The sequence below is a fragment of the Amaranthus tricolor genome, chromosome 4 (genome assembly GCF_026212465.1).
Source record: "Amaranthus tricolor cultivar Red isolate AtriRed21 chromosome 4, ASM2621246v1, whole genome shotgun sequence".
NCBI classification, from domain to species: domain Eukaryota; kingdom Viridiplantae; phylum Streptophyta; class Magnoliopsida; order Caryophyllales; family Amaranthaceae; genus Amaranthus; species Amaranthus tricolor.
Genome location: NC_080050.1, coordinates 32,086,243 through 32,102,879, shown reverse-complemented (window position 1 = coordinate 32,102,879; position 16,637 = coordinate 32,086,243). Strand labels below are relative to the sequence as shown.

The 16,637-nt window shown below is 30.1% G+C and overlaps 1 protein-coding gene across 2 annotated transcripts; it reads left to right on the top strand.

The window, feature by feature from the left end:
- The first annotated feature begins 9,055 nt into the window (after positions 1-9,055).
- LOC130809826 (synaptotagmin-1-like) lies at positions 9,056-15,989 on the top strand. Of its 2 annotated transcripts, none has more exons than XM_057675657.1 (13): positions 9,056-9,309; positions 9,647-9,805; positions 10,556-10,654; positions 10,758-10,808; positions 10,902-11,025; positions 11,874-11,992; positions 12,092-12,193; positions 12,598-12,672; positions 12,931-13,007; positions 13,113-13,359; positions 14,299-14,649; positions 15,434-15,565; positions 15,687-15,989. In XM_057675657.1, exons 2-13 carry the CDS (start codon positions 9,695-9,697, stop codon positions 15,816-15,818), a joined length of 1,620 nt encoding a protein of 539 aa, XP_057531640.1. In that variant the 5' UTR covers positions 9,056-9,309; positions 9,647-9,694; the 3' UTR covers positions 15,819-15,989. The 2 variants fall into 2 exon arrangements, with proteins under 2 accessions (XP_057531640.1, XP_057531639.1); XM_057675656.1 differs by having other exon boundaries at positions 9,056-9,543.
- The last annotated feature ends 648 nt before the right edge of the window (positions 15,990-16,637 follow it).

The following is a 16,637-nucleotide window of genomic DNA, read 5'->3' as shown; positions in this document are numbered from 1 at the left end:
CACACAAATCAACTTTAATTTTATATTGTTCATCATTTTATGGTATTTTCAATATTACGCTCATTGTACTAGAAAATTAAATATATTTCCTCTAGATTTTATTAGTTGCTACAGTTTCTGTAGCAATTACCATTCATCACCTGATCTTATTTGGTATATATTTCTCTATATATGATGTAAAATATAGTTAAGTGGGATTTTATTTGATTAGTCTTAATGTGCATTTTCATAATATGAAATTAAAGATATTTAAGATCAAAATCGTCTATATCAAAAAAAAATTAAAATCGTGCATTGAATAGCGTGAAAAATAAAAGTGTAACATAACTATTGAAAAACCAGAGGAAGTATTCATATGGGATTTATTTCATTCGTCTTGTCAAATATTTTCATAATATCAAATTTTTAATGTATAACTACGTATAGATGATCCCACAAATGTATTAGACTGAGCAAAAAATGTTTTGTGCAAGTAAACACATAAGTTATAAGTACTTAAATTATGTTTTTTAATATTATTTATTTATATATTTTTTTAATATTTTTAATTTTTACTTAAATTATTTATTTATATTCTTTAAATGGAAATATCAACACTTTAATATGGAATAAGTAGTATAAGACTTTTATGCAAAATTGTATTGCTTCAGCTTGTGGACAAAATTTTACTTAAATAAATCACTTAATTAATTCTATTTTTAAAATAGAAATGTGCACGTAATTCTAATGACAAATAAATACATATAAGACTTTTACACAAAATTGTTTTGTTTCAGCTTGTGGGCGGACATTGAACACCTTTTATAAAAATTATTAGAAGCTAAAATAGCAAATTAAGTGATTGAAATTAGAAATGTACTTTTAAGTTGTGTTAAATCCCTTGACCAAATTTAGTCGGTCGAGAGTAGACTTTAAAGTGTAAGGTCATCGTAATATTTAGGGACGACTTTTGGTGTGTAGGAAAATAATTGTTAAATTAATTGTCACTTTGTTTTCGTATCCAAAAGATAGACTTTTCCTATTAATTGTTAATAATAATTGGTTTTAATATTCAACTTAAACTTATACATGGATTATTTTTCTTCTTCTTGGTTTGGATTGCTCAGATCCATTTTTTAATTCCTAATAAAGATTTTTCAAAAATTAAAATTAATTATTTGGTATAGAGACTATTTGATTTGGGAAAAGGGGTATTTGCAAAATGTTTTTTTGCTGTCTTCTTTTTGCCGTTTTGCTGATAAATAGCCAACACTAATAATTAAATTTTACGAAACATCTTATAACTAGCTTAAAAAAATAAATTATGATCAATATTTTTTCTCATTTTTTAGTTTAATAGTTTTTCATTAATTAAAAAAATATATCATTTTAATTTTTTTAAAAGGAAAATATCAGTTCAGTTTGTATTAGAAAAACTGTTTCACAAAATATATTTTCAAGATGAAATTTTGTTTCTCAACTGGAAACCATACAACATGGTGTGTGATCAATATACAGTTTGGCTCATGATTGTCCGTCATTTTAACTTTTCAACAACAATGACTGATTGGCAAGAACATACCACATTATGCTATGGTGCCAACATGTCATTTGGCTAATTGCCCGTTAGTTTGGATCTGCCTTAATATTATTTATTTTTATTTTTTAAATTTTTTGTCGGAGGTAGGCTAGAGAAATTTTATGTAGAGAAATTATCTTTATAGGCGGTAAGAATTGAACTTTTGTCACGAAGGTTAAAGTAAAGCTTTCAACTAGTAGGCTTAACCATGATTCTCAATCATTTGATTAAAACTTCTATTGTTATTAAATTGAGTACATATATAAAAATAGCAATTGAGCCGACTCAATACACGTGCTGAGGTAAATATTCGGGCAACCTTATGTTAATCACCAATTCTTACTAAAGACTGTCTCTTATAGAGACATCTCATTTTGGGCCGGCCCATTTTTAAAATTAAAAAAAAAATAATTAAATACAATTAATTACTTTCTCTTTCTTCCATTTTTAAAACTTCTTTCTCTCAATAACTGTACAACTTTTATTTATAATTCTTTCAATTTCTCTCTCTTTTTTCCTTGACATTGATTTTCTTCCTCTTCCTCTTCAAGTATATCATTCTGGGTTGCTTTTCTTCTTCTTCTTCTTCATCTTCAAGTATACCATTTTGGGTTTCTTCTCAAATCATGTAACAATGGAATATTTAATGCGGGAATTTGATTGTTTTGAAAGGTATGAAAATTTAAGATTTTATTTGTTGAAAATGATCGTAATTGTAAATGTACAATCTTCTGTTTTTTTTTAAGCCTCATCAATGGTGGAAACAATGATGTTGAAGAAGACAATAATGTGTACTGTTTGGGAGAAGGTAGTGAAAGCAATTGCGGTTATAAATTCATATATTTGGGGATATAACCAAATATAATTGGTTTTATAACTATGAACATTTGACATAAGTTGATGTAGTTGGGAGTATAACATTGTTTAGCGTGGGTTATATCATATTTTGTAATTGGGGCTATAACATAATGTAGTTGGAAGTATAACATTGTTTCGTTAAGGTTATAACATAGTTTAATTGGGGTTATAAAATTGTTTAGTTGGGGTTATAACATTGTTTAGTTGGGATTATGACACAGTTTAGTAAGGGCTATAACATTGATTAGTTAGGGTTATAATATAGTTTAGTTGGAGTTATATGTTCAAATTGGGGTCTTAACACATTTTTTATACATATGACTATATATGATCATACAAGCAAACATGCATAATTATAAATTTATAATATCAATTACGTATAATTATACTATCAAATGTTCAGAATTAAAACTCCAAACCCTTTTAGAAAAAGTTTTGTTCAGTCAACCTAATGTGATGTCAAATGTTCATAGTTATAATACCAATTATCTTTGGTTATATCTCCAAATATATGAATTTATAACCACAATTATTTTTATTACCTTTCTCCAAATGGTAAACATTGTTGTCTTCTTCAACATCATTGTTTTCCACTATTAGTGAAGCTTAATCTAAAAAAAAATCTGAACATTGTATTCGAATAATTTCAATCGAATTCAAGCATTAAATCTTTAATTGTTAGATGATTTGAGGAGTAAACAATGATGATACAATTGAAGCTTGTACAAGGGAAATGAAAAAAAACTAATTTCTTCATTTCGAGGAAGTAATAAACATAGGAAAAAGAAAAATGAATAATTACCTTTCACATTCCTTTTCACACACGTGATTAATATTCTAATTTACCTTTCATAGTTACTTTTCAATTGCGTAGTCAGTGATCAAGGGCTTTAATCACTCTTAAGACAGTTGCCCCTTGAATTGATTGAGTATGCACCCTATTTTCTCCAACATTATTAAATTCTTTGGCTATATGGAAATGTCCACGGTGCAAAACTGAAAACTACCCTTCAAATTATAAAGACATCAAATTTTCCAAGATACCCTCTCCCACTTGCGTTGTACATTAAGATTTCATATTGGATACTTTACTTTATAATAATTTTAAACTAATAGTTTGTGTGGATGAAAAATTCTTCAGTATAGGATGAATTGAACACTAATTTTTACATATATATATATATATAGAATTAATTTCGATTGTCATTCTCATATTTTATGTAACATGATTTAATATTTAGAAGGTTTTTAATCAAAATTATTCAGGTTATGGACTCCACCAAACAGATTCGGGTCTAAATTTTCATTTTGGTAGACAAATTCTAGTGTTGGTTTGTTGTGTTTGTACCAAGACTAATCCTAAACTTTAAAAGGAAGATGCGTTCATCTCTCAATAGTTTTAGATGGCTTGAAGAAATGAATACAAGTTGTCTTTCAACAACTATGATTAATTTTCCTTTGAGGAAAAAAAGTTAATTTTTTCCTAATGGTCATGATTTAGTGTCCTTTTCTCTTTAAATTCAGAATTTAAATTTATATCTGTTGAAAATTAGATTTTGTATCAATTGAAGTGAAATAAATACTATTTTTTTGAATAAACATTTTAAATTTAATTTTCATACAGTTATTTTTCTTGATGTAATAAAAAAACTGTTAACTTCTTGATGTGAGCAATACCAAAATATACTCATGGCCTTTAACTCACGTTGGATTGATATTTTTATATGTTAATTTTCATGTTGAAATGGCCAAAGGAATATTATTGGGATTGTGATAAGTGTTGCAAAATCGCACATTTATTAACAATCAAGTTTTGTTCTAACTAAATCTGTCAAATTTTGATTCGATCGTATAATTTACTGATTGAAGTGTGAGTGAATGGATCCAATTCACCCAACTCAATTTATTGGTGAACTTTTTAGTTTAACATCATATTATTGAGTTCTAAACTATTAATATTTTGTCATTTTTTATTATTTACGTTTAATATTACATAATTATAACATGAAAAGTTTTTTTTAGCTCAATATAATAAGAAAACCTATTTATTAATTAAATTTAAACAAATAAAATTACATTGTACTTTTGACGTAGAGAAGGTCTTAGTAAATAACGGTTATTTATTAACTTAACAAATCACCTTTACGTGGTAGGATTTTATATGGTGAGAGTTTTGTTATTTAATTTATCTTATTTGATATTGTTTATTTCGTTATTATTTTTTTATCATTTTGTAGCGATTTACAAATCATGGTGATTGATTAAGACTTTTTTTTATGTATAAATGATAATCTTTTTCCATCGTAGTAAAAAAAAATAAGAGAAGGTCTTAGTAAATAACGGTTATTTGTAATATTAACAAATCACTCTTATGTGGTTATTTGTGATTAATTAATTTATTTTTTTTGATTTTGTTTATTTTATTATTATTTTTTTTGTCTTTTTATAATGATTTACAAAATTACCGTTGTTGATTATGAATTTTTTTTGAAAATAACCTATTATATTGATATCTTTATGCCCAACATCTTGGCATTCATGTGACATTCACATACTTGCGTCACCATTTGATTCACGCACATTAAATTTACTCCGTGTCATGCTCTTTTATTGGCTCATAAGTGATTAAGTGGAGCAGGACACTATACACACTACCCGATTACACATATATTTCTTAAATTAATATAAATGATGTTAAATATTAGTACTCCATATTATTTTGCTTTAATTAAAATTATTTACTTATTTTTAAGACTTTAAATTTTAACATAAATTATCTTATATTTTTAGAATTATAAGCTAACTTAGTGGTTGAAACTATAATCTTTCTCTTTTACCTTTGCAATAGAAGTGAGACAAATTTTGTTAACTTTTTTGAAACCTTTATTTTCCCTCTATCTCATTATATATATCACGTTTGTTAGTCAGTTTACCGTATCATAAGTATAATTTTTTTATTTTTAAAAACTATTTGTGATTAATATTTTCTGAGCTTTATGAGATTTTTCTAATTTTAAATTCTATTTATCAAATTACATATTCTTAAATTTTGACTACCAAACATTCAAATGAACCGAAGGGAGGATTTGGTAATAAAAAGTTTTTTTGTTATAAAGTGTGGTCGATTGCAGTCGTTTTTATTTACCATACTATTTATATCCCATTAAAATTGCTACTGATAGTGACATGTAGTAAGAGAAAATATCACCAGTAGCAATTATTGAATTACTCAAAAGGACATGCATATTTGTTTGGATCGGATCAATTTTCTTTTCTTCTGTTATTAATTTTAGTCAATTATTGGGATCATTTTTTGATGGCAAGCTAATATTTCTATTATTTGATTTGTATTGAGTTTGACATATATATATAGAGAGAAGAAGAATATTGTTTGAATTGAGATAGGCTAGACTTAACTTAATTTGGGCTCATTTTCTGGAGTCCAATACTTATTGGACTAGATGTGTAGTTGGCCAGTTTTACTTCAGTAATCAGTGTCATTTTTAAAATATTCAGTCTTAGTGAGACTACATCAGTTGCAAATTATGTACCTAAATTCACCATGAGCTGTTTTAAATTGTCCATCTTGTTTTGTAATGAAGTTAAGAGAATTATCCTCTTTTTTGAAACCGCAACTACTTTGCAACCAATTAGTGACCTGTTAACGACTAACACTAAAAGATAAAATTTAATTCAATAAAATATAAAGGATTTTTGTCATCTGATCACAAAGTGGCGTTTATTTGCGCCCAATTGGCGATCAGTCAACGACTAATAGTACTAAAAGATAAAACTTAATTCGATAAAAAAAAAATAAAAGATGGTCGTCATTTGGTCATAAAATGGTTGCTATTTGCGACTGTGTATTGTCTGATCGCCAACTAGTCACAAATGACGAATCATAGTTTTTTGGTTGAAGTTTTAATTTTTTATATTGTAAAATCAAATTTTACAATTCAATCAATTATTTAACAACTTAAAAAAAGAAGATAAGTAGATTGTTTCTGACATTCATAAAAGATGATTAAGCGTGAACAAAAATATTTTGCATTATCTTGAAGGATGAAGCTAAATGCAGGCAATTGTCAAGAAAAATAAAATAAATTAATTTTTTGACTTTTGCTACGTATTTATAATCTGATTTAATCGTGATGTTAAGTTTAAATTGAAATAAACATAATATTTAAATATTGAAAATTTTCGAATTTAAACAAAATTTATATTTCTATTCAAATTAACTTTGACTTTTTAATGATTACTTTATTATGTCAATATGCATATAATAGTATTCAAAACTGCTATCATTGTTGACTGTATACGCTAAAATTTTGATATCTTAATACCAGTTAATTAATCTCCTCTATCTATTTAACAATATAATAATTTATTTAGATTTAAATTATGCGAAAATGATCAAAATTATGAAAAAATTTTAAAAAAAACCACGTACCCAAGTAACTTTCAAACAATCCACATCATTTAAAAATATTGCCGAATTTTACTATGAGCGCGATCTGTGGACTATGTGTAGACTTCGCAAGCTGAGTTTTATTGCCGACATTCATATCATAGTCTATTGATCCCGTTTGACTATTTATTTTTCTGTTTCACTCATTTACTTCATTGACTTTTGTTTTAAAAATTACTTCACTTTTTTCTGTTTTATTAACATTTAAAATATTCTACTCTAAAGAGAGAAATTTAATAAATATTTTTAAAATATATTTAGAAAATAAAATATATTCATGTGAGATCTCTTTAAATTCGTTTTAATATATACTTTTTATTATATATTTTTATAACTTTTTATTATGTGTATTTTGAGATACTAATGTTTAAAATTTGCTTTAAAAATTGTGCAAAAAGTAAATAGAAGAACAAAAAAGAATGAAAGAGGTAAAAAATTAATATAATAAATTTAAATAATAGATAAATAAAAATAAAAGAAAAAGTATAGTGAATAAAAATGATAGTCATATCTAAAATAAAAATAAAGAGTTTTTACGCTAAAATAAAAAATAAGACAATGCAAGGTGAGTCTAATTAAGGTAGTCTAAGTAAATAACGGTATGACAAATTACCCTTATCTAAAAGAATTTAATAGGATGAGACTTTTAAAATTTTAATTTATCTTTTTTAGTTTTATTTACTTCATTACTCCCTCCGTTCTTTTTTGATCTTCCACTTTGGTTTTTCACACATATTAAGGAAGATAGAATCTTTGGGTTGTAGTGAGTATATTTTAATTAAATAGTAGTGTGAAGTAATGATTGTATTGGAAGTATGAGGTTGTGGTGGGTATTATTTTAATTAAATAATAGTGTGACTGTGAAGTAATGATTGTATTGAAAGTATGAGAAAGAAATAATTATAAATAAAAGAAAAATCGTACATTAAAAGAAAAGGGGGGGTTTTAAGGGGTAAAAGTGGGATAAAAACTTTCTAAAAATAAAAAGTATTCTAAAGTGAAAAAACTTTTAAAACTAATAATGTGGAAGATCAAAAAAGAACGAAGGGAGTAGTATTTATTTTGTTTTTTTATGATTTAAAAGTTTTTGTCACACTGGTTGAGTTGAGTATGACTAAATGGAGCCCAAAGAAACAAGGTGGGGACAAGCCACTGATATAACGCCAATTTGGCATGTTACAATATGTAGAACTCAAGCATGGAAAACTACAAAAAAATTGGACAACCCACTTATAAATTATAATATACTTCCTTTTTTTTATAATACCTGCTACATTTTTTATTTTTGGTAATTTTATATTACTTGTTACATTTTTGTTTTTAGTAATAAAACAATTATTTAAAGTTCTACCTATCCCTATTTTTATCCTACTCTATATTCTATACTCTATATTTTATAATAAAATACTATACTATACTCTATAAAGTAACCTAACAATTTATTTTTCTTTTTTCTTTTTCAATTAACAATAATAAAGTACTATACTCTATGAAGTAAACAATCAGCTATAGTGTAGGTCAATCACTTTTCTTAATCCCCGTGTCCATACAAATGTAGCAACAATATTAGAACGAAGGAAGTATCCAACAGTTGAAGGGTCAATACTACTATAATAAATAGGCCCCTTAAATTCTTTGATTGCTGTGACTGTACTCTGTAGAAAACAAGAAATCAAAAGGTCCACACCTTTCTTGAATCAACCAATCTTTCCAAAAACTTGATGTAAAATTCCAAACTCACAAATTCTACTAGGGATTAGAACACCTGACGAATGGTTATGAAGTACTTGGTACAAATTTATTTACCAGTATTCACCATCTATCAAAGAGACGACTTCAAAGCAAAAAGCTTATATTTTTATTTTCTCTTTAATTTGTATTAATTGGATTATTTAATCATATATCTAATACGTCTCTCGGAGAGACCGTCTTTCACAACAATTTGTAATTTACCAATTACCATTAAATTTTAAACTAGATCTAACAAAGGCGGATTCAAGGTGCAACATTTTGGTAACACAAACATGTGGCAAGAACTTTTACGGAAATTTTACAATTTCTTTTAAAAATTAAAATTGACATGTACAAGCACACTCAAGTCAAGAGCAAAGTAAAATAAAAGGCGATCAATTACTCTTATAAGTTTATATTCATATCAATTATGTGAAATCGATTGATTGAGTCTGTTTTGAGTCGGATTCAATAAATTTTGGCAGTCGATTCAAAATTTAATAGAGTACTTAAACATTTACTTTTTAATTTTTCGTATTAAGCATTTTGAATTTTGAAAAAAAAGCTCTCATCTAGTATAAATTTTATGTACTCCTAAAAACTTTCCATCAACCTTTCAATTGGTTTGTGGTCATAGACTCATAGTCGGCTCTCACAATTTTGGTGAAATGTAAAGAAGAAACGGAAAGGGAGGGTAATTAATTTTCACATTCCCTCTTGAGTTAAATAGTATAAATGCTTAATAATTATTATACCAATAAGTGGGCCTTTTATAATGGTATAATATCTTAAGTAAATGCTAAACACCTTTTTATTGGGAGTTATATGATTTTGTGATACTGGTCTATAACCATTCCTCTTCCTTCAACCTTTTTAATTTTCACTAATTATGGGAATTAATTAAACGTTGCTTTTAGTAAAATTATAGGTGGGTTTTGCTCAAAAAGTTTGTATCTTTTTTAGTTGATAATGTAATAATTTATACTGATTTCTTTCTTTTTCTCTAATAACTGTTTGTTCTATTTGGTCAGTTTTCATTGAATATTTTTCTGGGTAGAGTTTTTGGCAGAAGATTGAATATGGGTTTTATAAACACAATAATGAGTATTTTTGGGTTTGGATTTGGATCTTGTATTGGGATTGTGATTGGATACTACTTTTTCATCTTCTTCCAGCCTACTGATGTGAAGGTTAGCTACTAAATTTCCCAAATATTTTCTTGCCTGTATTTTTTTTATCTATTTATTAGCCTTTTATTTGATTGATTCTTGTTAGTGATGCCTGATGTGCTATCTGATAGGAAAAATGGGAAATAGGCATAATTTTAGGACATTTGACAAGTTTTAAATTCCAGATAATGTATTTCTGCTTAAAGGTTTTTCTGTGGAATGTTAAGAAAAGGTGTTTTGATTTTGATTATAATTAGCATTTAATTATTTAGATGGGTGTTGAGTTTGATTGTTATGTGTGTTGTTCTTCTTGCTCATACAAAAATTCTCTTTACATGATAAAGCAATCAAGCACACAACAACGATAAAGCCTTAATTATGAGATATTGGATCTGCTACATGAACTAAAACGAATCAATCTAGGCTCACACTTAAAACGGGTTGGATTGGATCAATGTAACACAATTGCCGGGCTAATTCGTTTTTGAAATTTGCAATACGCTCAAAATTGCCCAAAAGTAGCCCAAAACCAACCATAATTTGCCTTTTCCAATTCTGATTCACGAAGAGATTAGCGAATTATTTGACAATGGGTCGGATGTAAGTAGTATTTCATTTATAAAAAATTGTTTCCAATTGGCTTTTGATAGAAAATTTTGTAGAACTACAAAAACGCAGGACCTTGCTATACTGTAGAATGTAGATGATGTTTGTGTGCTTAGTGCTGGTGAATGGTGATGTTTATGTAGCTTTGGATTATCTTGATTCCAGGATCCTGAAGTTCGTCCTTTGGTCGAGCTAGACAGCAAGACATTGCTGAGGGTGCTTCCTGAGATACCCCTTTGGGTGAAAAATCCGGACTTTGATCGTGTATGTCTTCATTTCATTATTTTATTCATCCCGATTCATATTTTCATCAAAGCCTATAGTGTATAGTTTTTGCTAAAACAGATTCTTATATGTTTTTGTGAAGGTTGATTGGCTTAATAAGTTCATACAATATATGTGGCCCTACCTAGATAAGGTACACACTGTTGCTTTTGATACAATTTGCAAATGTTTCCAGGTTAATAAGCTTTATAATCTTATGATATAAGCATATTGACGTTTTTCGTAGGCAATTTGCAAGACTGCAAAGGAAATATCGAAACCCATTATTGCTGAACAAATTCCGAAGTACAAAGTTCAGTCTGTTGAATTTGAAACACTTAGCTTAGGTACCCTGCCTCCTACATTCCAAGGTTGGTTTTCTTATCTTCTCTTCAAGCATGAGTATACATTATGTCGAGTGGAACATTAGTTTTCCGCTGAAGATTTGCTTCATGGAACAACAATATTCCATCACCCCAAGGTCATTAATTGGCTCCGCTAATCAGGGTTTTGGAGGTTGGATGTACGCAACCTTACCCTTGTTAGTGATAACAAAATGGTTGTTTCTGATTAACCCATTGTAGCAAATAGCATCTGTAACTTCACGTAAACAAGATTTGCTTCTACAAAGCTGAAATTCTAGTTTAATGATTGGAAAAAACTTGAAATGATTCGGGTTTAATTGTTTTTAGTAGAACAATAAATTTTTGTCACTAGTGTGTAGATGATGGTTATACACTTGAAATGAAAATCATAGAAGATATGTGTTACAATTATTGGTGGTGTACCATTTAAAGAGTAGAGCATGCCATTCTTGCTTAAGAAGTAATTTTGCCTCTCCTTGTTTTTTGGCACTAAATATTGTCTTTTTGGGAAAAAATGTGAGCTTTCTACTTCCATAATGTGGAATCACTTGAACTGAGTCGGGTTTCACCGAGTACTGTTTGATACAACTTAGTCGGTGATGATTGTTTTAGTATTGACACAATCCATAGATCGTACGTTTACACTACGTAAGAATGGTCGGAGATTGTTTAGAGTATAGTCATGCTTATTAGGAGTTGGGTTACATAGGAATAGACGAATAGTGTTTACCATCGTACATTTTGTTGCACATATCGAACATCTTTAGATCACTGACTAGTACATGTGTTCGAATGGAGCGATAATCTTTGTGTATGTTGCCTAAAATTTATAAATCCCTGCTTCTGTCCTGCAGGAATGAAGGTATACATGACTGAAGAGAAAGAGTTGATTATGGAACCAGCATTGAAGTGGGCTGGGAATCCTAACATCCATGTTACTGTCAAAGCATTTGGTTTAAAAGCCAGTGTCCAGGTAGTATTAAACCAAAAGTATTACTTCTATATAAGAGACTCGTTCAAGTGCATTGAATAATGCATAAATTTGATGCTGAATATAAATGATATGCTTCAGGTTGTCGATTTGCAAGTGTTTGCTCATCCACGTATTACATTGAAGCCTCTGGTGCCCGCTTTCCCTTGCTTCGCCAACATATATGTTTCCCTTATGGAGAAGGTAGGTCATATTCAGTTTCTAAAACTTCTACCCATTAGTTATTCTAGGATTTTAATAATCTCTTTATCTTTAGAAAGGGACATATTTTGAATCCTCATAAAATGTCATTCTTAAGCCAAGGGTTTCACTGACCGCAACCTTCTTATCTGTTTTGATAAGGGTATGGTCTACCGTCATTCAATCTCTCCAATATCTAGACCTTTAACATAGCTTCTGTGAGCAGGCTATATTGGGTATGATGATGAGATGTCTTGAGGGATACTTCCTCGAAAAAATTCTCAAGGTCTAACCATTGAGGTTTTCCCTTGGCCAAATGTGTTTGTTTTTATGTATCTTAGTTATATTTAAAGGTTGTTTCTTGTACTGGCTTACAAATAATATGTGAAAATGTTTGCATTCGACAGCCTCATGTCGACTTTGGATTGAAATTATTGGGTGCAGATGCTATGGCGATTCCAGGCTTGTATAGATTTGTTCAGGTTTTCAACATTATCTAGTTTTAGTCTATCTAAATTTTTTTGCATCTTTCGTGTGTTGGAAAATAATCCACATGTGATCCCACATCGAAGAATTAGAAAGAGTTTGACTATCATATATACTTGATGGGCTACTCCTGCTAATACCAATTGGTTTTAGGATGGAATCTCATCGGGTTTGTGTGCAGTCAACTCTTCTCTTATGCGGGTCTTGTTATGTACGAGCCCAATTAAATTGATCTCTGTATGTAATTCATGCAGGAAATTATAAAAGAACAGGTAGCAAACATGTACTTGTGGCCTAAGGCCCTCGAAATACCTATTCTGGATCCCGGCAAGTAAGTAATCGGTTCTCTTAAAGTATTCTCTATTCGAACGACTAAGGAATTGTAATTTTCTTGTACTAATTCTTTTATGAACATGAAATTGTCCCAACTTTGCAGAGCTAGGAAGAGACCAGTTGGAATTTTACATGTTAAGGTTGTGAGAGCAATGAATCTTAAAAAGAAAGATCTTCTTGGAGCATCTGACCCGTATGTCAAGCTGAAACTTACCGAGGACAAGCTTCCTTCGAAGAAAACTACTGTCAAGTACAAGAACTTGAATCCTGAGTGGAACGAGGAATTCACTATGTCTGTAAGAGATCCAGAGACTCAAACTCTAGAGGTTTTTGTCTTTGACTGGGAAAAGGTATACAACTGACTAAAACATTTAGGCTTTTTTAGATTTGATGGAAAATATTCTCTATGGGAAATACTTTCCATATAAAATATTTTCCATCAAATGTAGCTCAGATTGCAATTTGCATTACCTGGTTATGTTACTTGGACGGCGAACCCTTAAACCTATGTTCGACTCATATATTTCCAAGTGTTCGACTTGGCTATTCTAAAAGAAAAACTCAACATGTTGAACCAAAATTGAAGCGTCTAAGTGTCATACATACCCATGTCTGAGTATAGAGATGTTCAAAATAGACCCGAAATCGATCCGATGACCCGAATGAACACTTCTATCTGAGTGTCAAGAGTACTACATGGGTAACTTGGGATAAAGTGAAGAGTTCAGGTGACAAAGTTATCTAGTTTGTTGCATGAAAGAATGGACTATGGAAAAGGAAAGGCAATATTGACAAAAGGAAAATGTTTTCCATCTTTGGAAAACTGTTTCCAATGTTCACAAACCAAACAAAGGAAAATGGTAAAATGTCATCCACAATGAACTGATCATTTTGGCTATATGAGATATAGAATCATCTTAAGATGCAAATTTGTTATAAGCTATCTAAATTGATTTACCCTTTTACTATAACGGCTATATTTTTGGTTAAATATGTGTAATACTATAGGAAAATAACCCATATATGATTTCACATCGAAGAATTTGAGAGAGGTTGACCAACATATATACTTGATGGGCTACTCCTAATACCAATTGGTTTTAGGATAAAATCTCATCAGATTTGTGTGTAGTTACTCTCCCCTTATGCAGGTCTTGTTGTGTACAAACGCAAAAATAAATTTATCATCTTAGTGCCCTCAGTAGTCGACCCTAACTTTTGGGATTAAGGCTCTGACATTGTTGTTGTTGTATGTAAATACGTAAGCTTTTTTTTCCTTTGTGAACTAGATTGGCTCCCATGAAAAGATGGGTATAAACGTTGTTCCGCTGAAAGAGCTTACACCAGATGAAACGAAAGTCATCACTTTGGAGCTTTTGAAAACCATGGATCCGGATGATGCTCGAAACGAAAAGTCTCGTGGAGAGCTGGTTCTAGAACTTACTTACAAACCATTTAAGGAGGATGAGATGCCCAATGATGTTGAAGAGTCTGGTGCAGTTGAGAAGGCTCCTGAAGGCACACCTGCAGGCGGTGGTTTACTTGTGATCATTGTCCATGAAGCTCAAGATGTGGAAGGAAAGCACCACACAAATCCTTATGTTCGTCTGCTTTTTAAAGGTGAAGAAAGAAAGACTAAGGTATGCTTTTGCAAACAATTCTCTGCAAAAAGTTTGTTTATCTGCAATTCTCTAACAAAATGTCTGAATTGATATATGCAAGAGGGTTGATAGTGAATTGCATTTTGATTCCTTTAGCACATACCAAATCAAATCTTGAATGAGGAGGTATAATATTGTTCTATACCATCATCATCTATGTTATTTGGACTCGAGTACTGATGTTGGGTACAAGTACGTGTTCAAGCGTCAGATACATCTAATATTTAATTCTACGCCTAAAATATAGGTCTAAGTGTCATACCAATGTCCGAGCATCAAGGATCGGATACAAGTACTTGAAGCAAAATGAAGAGTCCAAGTAACATAGATCATCATCAATACCCAACATATCCCGCTGATCATATTGATCATGGTTTGAGATGGTTGGATAACAGTAGTCCATACCCTTATCAAATCAGTTAGACCCTCGGCTCGAGAATGACTTACAAAAGAAAACGACCTAGTACAGACCGTAGCAAGACAAATAGAACATTGTTCTATATACTAATATTATGTATCATCTAGATGTATCAGCCTTGAAACTCTTTAGGTGACCAATTTTGGCTGTTGGTGCGTAACAAGAAAAAGGAAAGGGGAGGGGTCGATGTTGGATGACAGAGTATAAAATATATCTTGGAACTTCAACCATTATTAGCAGATGCTTTTAGTTGAGTTGGTTCTTTGACATGGTATTAGAAGCCACGTGAAATGGTCATGGTTCGAATCTCATAAAATCATTCATGTTAATATGCTATTGTCTCAGATGATAAAGAAAAACAGAGACCCGAGATGGGGAGAAGAGTTCGAGTTTATGTTGGAAGAACCACCAACTGACGATAGACTACACGTAGAAGTGATTAGTGCCTCATCAAGAATCGGTTTACTTCATCCAAAGGTCGGAACTATGTTACTTCTTAGGCCTCATGCCATCTCTATAATGATTAAATACATGATCTCATGCAAATATTCATCAAATGACACTAGTTTTCTTTCCATGTTGCACATAATTTAAACAGGAAACACTGGGATATGTTGATATAAATCTTGCAGATGTTGTCAATAATAAAAGAATCAACCAAAGTTACAATCTCATTGACTCGAAAAATGGCCGGATTCAGATTGAACTGCAATGGAGAACCTCATCATAGGACTATGAAATTTAAGCACTTGCTTATGTGAATTTATTCCCTTTGGATATTGGAACAGATGATTTAGACTTGTTTTCCTGGTAACGCTTTTGAACAATAGTTTGCTATTTGTGAAATAACGTGTAAAAAACATTTTGCTTGATAATTGATATTGGAGTATGCTTTTCAAAATAAGTATTATCTCGGGTTGTGGAAAAGGATGTGGAGATTTAAGGTTTATAGGTTGAGATCATAGTGTAAAAATACGGTTTCGATAACGGTAGTGGTAATGGCCGTGTAATGAATATCACAGTCAATATGGATAATTTTGTGGTCATGTAGCGGTAACTCAAAAGCTTTTACAATATGGTTGCAATACGGTGATGCGGTCTTGTTTTTGCACTATGGTTGAGATACTAGAAAATCGAAATAAATTGAGAAGAATTATTGTATTCACGTGGACGATCACCGGACATGTTCTATTATTCATGTAGTCAACTTTAATCTTTTGAGATTAAAGCTTCTAGCATTTTTTTTGTATTATATCAGTTCGTATTCATTGTAAAATTAATGTGTTTTTATTGTAGTTTGTATTCGTAGTTATACACTTATGTTTTTGTTCATATCGATTTACAAACTATGCTTAGGTCTTCACTTTTATGAGCCCTGTAAATTTAACTCGAATCTTAATCTGAATAAAGAATATAAATATAATTCTTATTTCACGCTATAACTTAACACGATATGATTTGACACAAGATATAGATAATCCAACACAATACAAATTTCAGAACGATTCACTTCGAGTGGGACGGAGTTAGTACACCCATAAAAAAACTC